General features: G+C 29.6%; 2 protein-coding genes across 5 annotated transcripts in view; both read left to right on the plus strand.

Annotated features, from left to right (window-relative positions):
• The window catches only part of LOC108747627, a 12835-nt gene extending 5007 nt beyond the window's left edge, over window positions 1-7828 (plus strand). For both annotated transcript variants that reach the window (XM_018485220.1, XM_018485221.1), the window contains exons 2-5: window positions 685-950; window positions 3377-3478; window positions 6515-6640; window positions 7654-7828. In XM_018485220.1, coding sequence (XP_018340722.1) covers window positions 785-950; window positions 3377-3478; window positions 6515-6640; window positions 7654-7757 — 498 coding nt within the window. In that variant the 5' untranslated portion in view covers window positions 685-784 and the 3' untranslated portion in view covers window positions 7758-7828. The remainder of the gene's footprint in view (window positions 1-684; window positions 951-3376; window positions 3479-6514; window positions 6641-7653) is intronic.
• A 2700-nt stretch (window positions 7829-10528) lies between these two features.
• Window positions 10529-11080, plus strand: part of LOC108747661 — a 2260-nt gene continuing 1708 nt past the window's right edge. For 2 of the 3 annotated variants that reach the window (XM_018485260.1, XM_018485262.1), the window contains exon 1: window positions 10529-10662. In XM_018485260.1, coding sequence (XP_018340762.1) covers window positions 10605-10662 — 58 coding nt within the window. In that variant the 5' untranslated portion in view covers window positions 10529-10604. Of the gene's footprint in view, window positions 10667-11080 lie in introns of all 3 variants that reach the window. The other variant, XM_018485261.1, reaches the window with a different exon arrangement.

Consider the following 11080-nt stretch of genomic DNA (forward strand, 5'->3'; position numbering starts at 1 on the left):
GTAACATATGTAACGCTCATTTATACAAGTGACGTAAAACAATCGCTCAACACGATCAAGTAGAGTTTTATGCTTTCACTTTCAGATGTGATGCGATGACGGTCGAGCAAAGAAAATTTAACTTCTAAAACTAAAATTGGAATATAATACAAAATAAAAAAAAATTTTAATTAACAAAATAAAATTTAAACGTGTGAACGAAATTATATTTTTTATCGCACATGACAGCGTCGCTGTATGTACTTCCATGCCGTATCTTCTGTACACTTCCGGTTGCGACAGTTGCTTCATTGTATGTATTCCTACTGAAATTCCGGACAATAAGAGAGACACATGTTGAGTTCAGAGTCGTAGTTGATCTTGCAGCTTTTGTATTGTTCCATTCAAGATCGACTTCATCGTGTCGTGGGTACAATCTCTCAGATATTGTATTATTATTGTTAATACAAACATTTATATGTATTTAATAATTGCTATTAATTGCAAATATTCTGTAAATATTTGTATTTCATTAAGAAACGTCTGACTTGAACTATTTGGAAAAATTATATTGCAATTAAGAATCCGAAAGCAAATAATTTTTCCGTGACAAAGCAATCTATGAATTAAATTAAATTTTATTTAGTATTTTTATTATAATAATCTAGAAAATAAACTAAACTTTATTGTTTCTAAATTTGACAGAAATTATTTCATCAACGAAGAAAGATTGAGGCAGAAATCGTTTATTGTAATTAAGAAGATAACGATTCTCATCGAAGATGAGAAATCAGGCGACGCTAGCATGATCAACATCGGTACGATTAGTATCCTGATATTCTTCCTAATCCTCGACAATTTCGAGGCAATTACAGTCGTAAACCATCATTCCGACGATGAATATATCCTTGAGCACGAAGTCCTTCGCAAAGACGCGCTCGTTGAAGCGAAGAAACTGGAGATATATTCTGGTAAGAATTATTTTTTGTCAATAACGTTACGTGTAAAACTATAGAATTAACCAGAATTAAATTCTCCTAGAATTTTTCTCAATATTATTCTATTTATACATATATAAAAATATAATCTTCCTACGCACATTAATGCCCATTTCTACCAATATAGATTAACTTTAATCTTGGTTCAACTTAATCTTCGCCTTTTTCTAAAAATTAGGAAAAGACGAAGAGTAAATTGAACCGAGATTAAAGTTAATCTACATTGGTAAAAACGGGCATAAGAGATCATTTTAGAAACGTTCAGCGTTTAAGAAAATAAACAACTTCTTATATATGTAAAAATTAAAATTTATATATGCACACAGGATATTTCTTAATATATAAGACATTAGAAATTTTATAGTGGTCTTATATTTTTAACAATTTTCATTCTTCTTTAATAATAACTTTCTAAGTTTAGATATTAATATTTCAAGAATTAATTTCAAATAATAATTTTGTTATATTTTAAAATAAAATTAAAAAAATTAATTTCTATTTATTTTTACTCAATTCCAATTTAATAAAAAGCTATCCGTTTACTTCATTGTTTATAAAAAGAAATTATTGATGCGTCTTGATATTCTTATCAATAAATTGAAGAAAGCAAATTTATCGAGGAATCTATTTTTCAAAGAATCTATTCCTTTCCAAATGTTACAATATATACTGATACATCTTAACAGTATTCTTGGTGCAGCCTTTTTTCCAATTTAGTCTAGTTGCTAAAAGCGTCGCATTATAACGCTCTTACCCGACTCCTACGACCGGTCTATAAAGCTTCCTTACGATACACAGAAATGTATTTATCTTACCTCCAAGAATAGCTGCTTTGATCCACCTAACCAGCGTCGCACGATTGACGTTTCAAAATTTTTGTTCTGTCAATCACGTCCTAGCCTGCGTGAACAAGAGAGGTATGCGTGAATAACATTCGCAAAGAACAGATGCGCTATTTTTGTATTTAAATCATAGCAATGCTCGCTATTTTATTTAAAAAAAATTTTGTTTAATAAATTTAACTTTCCATTTAATTTGCACGCGCTTCTACGTTCTATAAAAAAATTATAATTTATTTTTAATATATAGTAACAAATTGTATTAGGATACTAATTTGCTTTAAAATTAATTTTACAAAATAAATCTTGTCCTTAATACACTAAAGACGAGAAATTTTATGCTAACTCATCAACAAGTCATTCTTTTAAATTGTTATACTACGTAACGTATTAATGATTTGATAATATAGAAGATTATGTATACGTTATGTATTTATGATTAAAATCATCATTAATTACTAGAAATTAAAATGTGGTAATTAATAATAAATGTGAGAAATTAAAAATACAATTTCTATTGTTAATGCATGAAAATTCAATTTTCTTGATTTTTCCTGTTTGCTATAGATATTAGATTTAGGGCTTTTTTACGTTTTTTTCGGTACATTGTACAGTATACGAAAGCTCTGTCGTATATGTACGTTCACATTACATCGAGACCTAATGATAACACCGTAACAACGCGGCCAACTAAGCACGTGATTCTCATTACAATAATTCGAATTACTGAGGAAGTTGATGATTACCCTCTAATATTATTCGCGTGAATTAGGAATTGTCGGTCGTGCAGTCCTAATTTCTGTAATTCAATCCTTTAGTCGTGACTCGGAGAAACCTTGTAAAGACTGCCATACACCTGTTGCTTGTTATGTGTGAACGATTTAAACTTTCAATTGTTAATTAAATGATAAAAAAAATTGGTAATTATCGTATAATGCTGTTAACGGCAATTAGAAATTCTCGGTTATTGTGTGCGCAGTTCTCATATGATTCAATTAAAATTTCTCATCAAATATTGTAAATACAAAGAATACGCGATCTCTTATCGCGAATTTAGCACGGTCTAACGAGGCTCCGATTCGCGAAGGCGATATACAATATACATATTTGTGATCGATGTCGATACGACGATACATCTCTATCTCGTCGCGTCGCAAGCAGACAATTCGCTATGTCCGCGACACAATTTTATAAAAGATTACGTAAGGAGCCTCGAGATGCTAATTAACGTGAATCATGGATGCGGATTCGACGCGATTGTCATGTATTTTAATCACCGGCATCGAGGTTAATGAAATATAATCCTTAATTAATAAGTAGTCGTACGTTCAGCTTTATTCTTATGAATTCTCCCTGAGAAATACGGCGTCTCGCACGTGTCATTTTACTCGTTCAATGATGAAGACTGTAAATATTATAACAATACGGTTTTTCAAATTGCCGATCTTTCTTTAGCTCGAACTCTTTGCTCTTATTTAATCTCTTCCTCTCTTCCTCTCTCTCTTTCTTTCTCTCTCTCTCTTTGTTTTCCAATTATTTATAATTACTTATTATTTGCAGGACCCATTCCAGGATGCAAGCCTTGCGCCTACTCCGAGATGACTTACTGCAAGAATGGCAGCGTTATCAATGATCATTGTTGTTGCGATGGCAGCTTCAACAGTAGGTATTCAAACGGTTGCATGAAAAAAAAGTGAATAGTTTTGCAAGTCTAGTAATACTAATCTGACTATTTTTGTGGAACTTATATATATGATAAACTTTGCTTGCCTGAAAGTAAAAGATATTAGAGATATAAGTACATTACAATTATAGGAAATTTATTCAAGTTGTTACTTTTTATTATCTTATAGTAAAGTAAATATATAATCATACTATTCTCAAAACTGTAAACAACTCTCGAACAACTCTCAAGACTTTATTTGTATATTTTATTATCGCGCAAATAAATTTTGTCAGCACCATGCAAGGCAAAAAATACTCATTGATAAAACAAATTTGAGATGTACGATAATTTACAAATTGAGAAATAATAACAAATTGCAGTAGCATAAAATTTATTTTATGAAATGTAAAAAGTATCTTACAGTATGGCTACGACGACCGTTCATTTACCAGAAAAGTAAAGTAAATTTTACGTAAGTGAGCGCCTGTCCCTATATATGTACCTATCAATTTCATCAAATTTACTAGAATTCCAGCACATATTACTTTACCTTTTCTCCATGTGGAATGATAATATAATTAATGACACTCCAGATAAAGTTACACGCGAGCGCCCGTAACTCGTTTTATGATGGATTAACGAAGCAGCACGTGATTTATCTCGGCGGTAACAACAAGCCGATCGAAATCGGCTTAACCTTCTCGACGACGGAAGTTGTATTTTCCGCTCTCGTCCTTCATTTATTCATGCAGTGATGAAGTCGTATGAAAAACTACAGTCCCCGGCTGACGAATTCGTGCGTGAACAATCGGCCGTGGCGAGCGAGCGCTTGTGCAACCGCGCTTCACGGAAATTTAGAGCAACGGCAATGATAGTGAGCGCAATTTCACGATTTGCACAATGCCAACGCGAATCGTGCGACGTAATCGCAATTATTTTTAGTCGATACACTACGTGCCGTTACAACTCGAATTGCATGTTAATACCTTGAATAACCGTGGGATCGTAGGACAAAATGCTTACGTATGTTATAGAATTCCTCGCGGTATCCTTAAAGATACTTTTAGAAAGTTTCGGAAGCTTATAAAAATCATTTATGCGTTGCTCAAATGTAAAAAATGTAATATAAAAATAATATCAAATTGGAAGAGTATAATAAATAAATAAATTTTTAATATTTGGTAATTTGGTATTACGAATGTTATGTAGTTCCATATAGAATATTACGCTAAAATTGTGATAAATTTATGTATTTAAAGGAATAAGTCATATCGCTTAAATTTAGTCTAATCCTATATTTTTATGCTTCATTAAAGAAAAATCTATTTTTTATATTATTTTTCAATCACTTAACTAATTCAATAAAGTGTATTTGTTATTAACAAAATTTGACATCGTTCGACATCTAGAAATAAATTATAGTATTAGAAAGATTAAGATTGCAAGAAGAAGGATGCTGAAATTACATAACTATCAATTTCCAAGTTTAAATTGTTGTAAATCGCAATTTAAGTTATTTTAAATTTAATCCTCCTTTAACCTGAATAATTATTTAAACGCCATATAATTTATCGACTTAAAACCCTATAATTTCTTTATATGTCGAGAAGAGTTTAATTCCCTTTTTTTTTTTGAACGGAAGGGCAGTCACCTGTTCAGGAAATCATTCCTCGTCGTAATGAGTTATCCTTGTCCTTCCACGCGCGTGTATAAGATCTAACGAGTGATTCATCATTCACTCGTGCGAGTCACCGAGAGTCACTTGAGTATTCCGCGTGCTTCCCGAACTCTTCACAGGACTATCGTTCATCGACCTGTACTATCTTTGCTCGAATTTCTAATTAGCACGGTATAACACGCCATTTATGAAACAATATTGGATGAATTTACTTCAAAGTAAACATTAAATGGCAATGTTAATACATTTGCAAGTTTGTACATTCTTGTACACTTCTCAGAAGAAATGAACATCGATAATCAAACTAAATTATAAACTTATTTCTATCTCGCTAGCAAGCTTAATGAATTTAAAATGATTAATTAAAAAAGAGATATTTCAAACACTTGTGATTCTTTTATAAAGATTTCTGATTATAAATTATATTTTTAAATTATATGTTGACATGAATATATACGTATGAAGAAAGTAAACTTTTATGCCTATAAAGTTTTTTAAAAACTTTCAAGAGGTTTTTCGATTAGTATTAGTTTTTAAAAGAAAAAATATAGAAATACTGTGTCGTGTGTAGAATTAAAGGTGTTTCTAAATTACTTGTGAATTATTTGTATTTTCATTCGTTTAAGACGTTGAATTCGTTGTCATTGCATGACCCGCATGAAGATTCTATAGGTGTACGAAGTTGCATTGTTGCACGCAGCAGCTATGCACGTGGAATACCTAAAACTCGAATCACCTTCCAATCGCACCTGTGAATCACCCGTGCGTTTTGTGCTCGTTTCTAATCGCTTGCGATCGATTAAGCATTTGTGTCAAATCATTCATGTTATTCTTTCCGGAATTGATAACGTGCCGGAAGCCTCCGATATCGTTAGGTAAATTAATTATCGTCCCGCAAAACCGGTTAATTATCGCAACACTTATATTTAATGGAGATTTGCGTTTCAAGCCCCTCCGAGATGTGCGTAAAATTATGTTTGCTACGCCTTAACGGCACAATGCCTTCGTGACGTCGTAATTTCCTACTGCAATTGCACTACTTACTCAAGTACTATTAATCTATTATTTACAATAACTCTGGTTATTAACTGGATTAAAGAATAATGGGTAGATGGCCGTTTAGAAAATCATAACATGATTAATGAGAGCTAGCAAAAATATAAGTAATATTTAATTATAAAAAAAGATAATATAGCCAGAATTACATCGATCTCATATTGAATAATAAAAATTGAATGTATTGGCCATTACTTTGCTTGAAGTTGGCAAATTCCGAAATATCAAAGTTTAGAAAATACACGTTAAAAGAAAACTGCTTGTCACAAGAGTGTAATTTATCTGTTTGTTGTTTCAGAAGTGTTTCCCTTCGTCGAGCACACTTGTCGCGTGGGACCAGAGGAATGCAAGGTGCACGCTGAAGACTGTGCAGAATATACGAGACTGCGGGAATGCTGTTGTCATTCGTACTTGGCTTCCACCTGTAAGCGCTTTTAGGCGTTTGTGATAGACGCTCTTTCTTGTCATAAATCATACAATTATTGAAGTTATACGGTATCAATTGGAGATACTTGTCTACTTATAGCATAGCATATTGCAAAATATGAGTTTAAAAGCAGGCATTTTATTGATGCAATTTGATTAAAACTTCATCTAGACGATTAAGCGAGGCTGATTATAGAACATAAAGATTATGTCTTTTTTAAAAAATGTCTTTTTTATCGACATTATTACAAAGATTATTCTATGATTAATCTTTGTAATAATGTCGCTAAAAAAGACATTTTCTTATCTCGGCTAATTTCATGACACAAAATGCAATTTTTTCAAAGTAATACAAAGTATAATTTTTAGCTAATTATAACTTCGTGATACGATATCATAGCAATGTCATTTGTAATCCCAAGGGTGTCGATATGCAAATGCAAGAATATACTTTGGAATCATGCGATCCGCGAACTATGCTCGAATTACGAACTTATTATCGCACGCGGTGTCGACTTTTAAATTGAATGGCGATAGTATTGTGAAAGGGATATATATTCTGTAAGATCAATTATATAATTATTTTTATTCTTAATTATATTATTATATATCAAACATTTTTATTAACACTTTCTGCGATGTGTGATCTAAGTTTTTCGGACGGTGAGCTGGACTTTCTGTTTTTTATAAAAATAATTTTTGAATTTTTAATTAAATAATATGTTATAAATTACATTTTACATAACAAATATAGAATATTGTCTGTTCTCCACGTAACAGACAAATCATCTAAAATTGATGCGGCACGGAACGTATTAATTGTAAAATCTCTCTATCCGTCTTATGCATTTTTAAGTAAATAAATTTCTTTGTTGGATTCATTATTGCAAAAATATTAAAAATATTTCTGTGCAATTACTAATATTTTAGAATATTATTTCATATTGTCATATAGTTATTACATCATTACAATACATTGTAATAGCAAATTAATCAGAATTTCTTTTGCAGGGAAACACCTAGCGAGTGGCACCAAATCGCGGGCCAGTATGAATATCATCAAATTTGTGATGATCCTTGTGATGATTCTCAGGTTACATCTGTCGTTGGCCTAAAACGCACAGCACCAAAAATTTTGTATATTATTAATTATTTTAATAAATTGTTTTTATTACTGAGATCCAAAGAAACTAGCAATCCTTCAATAGAAATTCGACTTTAAATATAATATTTAAATTATATTTAAAAAAGCGAATATATGTAAGGCAAACGAAATTAGGAAGCAAGAGAAAAAGATAACATTATTTTTTAAATACAATTTTTTAAGATATATTATTTATAGAAAAGATACTGATTGTGATAATACGGGAAGGTTAAGTAACATTGAACATTTTAAATTTTTCGAGGTTTCGTTTTCTTGGATGATAAAAATTAAGTGTAATGTACATGAAACATTATTTTTATTAAAAAACACACTTTTAATATTTTTCTAAAAATAAAAGCCAATTTTTTACATTTTTAAATGTAAAAATATGTCGATACATGAAATGTCATTACATTTTCTTGTTGTTGCCAATTGTAGGTAGTATTGCTTTGGAAATGAATTTTTAAACATATTTTTAGGTTCCGTAATTATCTATGAGTAGTTTTTTTAGTGATATGTCTTGTTCCAATAGCTTTTAATCTATCTCGTAATGTACTGTTCGAAACTCTCAACAAAATAAGAAAATGTTCGATACTATCAAACAAAAACAAGAAAATATCCGATGCTATCTAAATGATGTACAACGAAAAAACAATATATAAAATGAGTTTTAAAACAAGAATGATATTATAAACTACAATTTAAAAAATAATAGATGTTATATTGACTAAAACTAAAAACAAAATTCGACTTACATAATGTGACTAATTAGTATAAACAGTTAATCTTATGCTGGCATAAACAACAGTTGTTATGTTACATAATAAAATGCATAATAACTCACAAACACTGCCGTTATTCTCAATATAAAGAGGTCTCATGTGTGAGTAGATTTGCCAATAGTTTAACAAAAGCTGTTACATGCATTTTAAACAAATTCTTATCCGATATCACTCGACCTTCCTCTATGAATTGTGTATATGTACATACAAATGAGGTGTAAATATATTTTGCGCAAATTTTCAGAGTTTTAATTATAAACAAAATATTATTATGCAGATTACTGATAGTTTCTGTAAATAAAAACTTATGGACCAGTACAAAAAGTTACAAATCTAAAATAAATATGTCTCTCTCATAAAATATATTGCATTGTATCGCCGAGTAAGAAAGATTTAATGCAATGTTGAACGTTTCGTGGTAATATGACGATGTACGAGATTGTTAGTGGCACGCGATCTATTGTCTGAGGCTTAATTGTTATTATGACAACATTTACTATACGTGACAAATATAAGAGATATATTTATACTTTAAACTCCATTAAATATATATCATTCCTACAAAAATTAATTTCCGATATGTCAACAATGAAGTGAAAAAATACTAATTTTTAATCTTGAAAATTAAGTAATAGAGTCATCTTTTAAGTTAATATATATTAAATTTCAATAAATATTACATACTTTGTGTTTTTGAAAATTAGATATTTGAGAAAAAAGATGTATCGCATGTATTTAGCACAAAATTACGAACTTTTGTTAACAATGTTCTGTAAAATTGTAAAAAATACCATGTCAGCAATTTTTTTACATTAAAATTTTTCAAAAAAATTTTTAATTTTATTAAACTTTAAATTATTTTAAATTTCTTAAATATGCATAAATATAAACGGCATGCTGGCATAAACAACATGCATTATTCTACTATTGGTGCTTATGCTTAATATTGAATGTGCTTGGTTTATCATGAAATTGTTTTCTTATCATAAAAGCTTAATAATTCTATGAAAATAAAATTGCCTGGACCTTGTAGCTAATTCACCTCGTTTCGACCTACATTTCTCAATTTAATATACATACGTTCCAATTCTACTTTAAAATTGTAGATATAGTTGAATATCAAATTTTTTTCATTCGTAATGTTAAGCGTCACATAATAATTAAATTGATAATAAAATTTAAATAATATTAATTGAAGAAACATCGTAAATCAGTCTTTTACGAAGATTATCATTTTTTTAAATTAAAATTATTAATTAATTTTTTAGGTAAAAAGTTACAGTAAAATTTTATATTATACAAAATTTTACAAAACTTTAAATTTTATATAATATGATATAATATGATATAAAATTATGTAATTCTTTTTTTTAAATTAATAGGAAATATAGTATACTCGCGCATGCGAGTTTTGTTTATTTTTGCGGAGGTCAGTCGGTCTCGACAAGTTACGTTTATAGAGGTTCATATAACGACTGTAAATATAATAAAATTTGATAATGTATATAATAATATATATATGTATCCAAATACAGTAAGTAATACAAATATAGTAAATTTTAAAAACATATAATTGTGAAAAATATATAAATATGTATATATTTATTTGCAATTATTTGATAAAGCAGAATATTTGATGAGAAATAATTATTTGTTTCTTGTTTAAACAATTTTTATAATTTTTTAAATGAAAATAATCATATTATATGCACCGTGAGGACTGACAAAATTATTCATGAAGATAGTTATTTTCCAATATCAACATGTACATACGTCGCCTGCATTTTTTTCTATTTTGGACTCACCGACACATAAGAAGAGAAAGATGATCATCAACCAGTTACGAGTAACGGGTACATCGACCGCGTTCTACGAGGAAGGTGAGGCTCAGCTAAAAGTTACGTGGGTTTATGAAAGAAATCGAAGAGCACGAACAGTGAACGATCTCATTTGTCTGAAAAATCTCAGCCGCGTCAAGAGCTGCAGCAAGTGCGCGCGGAAACTTTAATCTCGTTCGTTTTTTTTTTAATGAGAAAATGTCACTATTAATTCTTTTCGGCGTTTTATTGCAATGTTGTGCATTTGCTGTATCGGGTGAGTTAATTTACTCAATAATTATTTAATTGCATATCAAAGAAAACGATATTTTCTGTAACATGCTGTAAAAAAGAAGTTTATTAATTAAATCGTATTTAAATTGTATATAGATAATAATTTGTCGTCTTGATATGACTTCTCAACTTGTTTGAATAATTTTTATCGCAAAATTATTGAGCACATTTATTGTGTGATTTTGAAAAATGCTATGTAATGATATTTTATTTGTGATAATAATATTATGTGTCATCTTAATGTGTATAAATAAGATAAAGATTTAATAATTGTTTAAATATATATATATATATATATATTTTGTATAATCCTAGATCGTTTATGTCATGAAAGAAGGAATAGTTAGTACATCGTCCCTATCTTCTACAGGAACGCGGGACAGTGATGTGGGATCTGTCGG

This window comes from Trachymyrmex septentrionalis, unplaced genomic scaffold (assembly GCF_001594115.1).
Source record: "Trachymyrmex septentrionalis isolate Tsep2-gDNA-1 unplaced genomic scaffold, Tsep1.0 scaffold20, whole genome shotgun sequence".
In the NCBI taxonomy this organism is placed as follows: Eukaryota; Metazoa; Arthropoda; class Insecta; order Hymenoptera; family Formicidae; genus Trachymyrmex; species Trachymyrmex septentrionalis.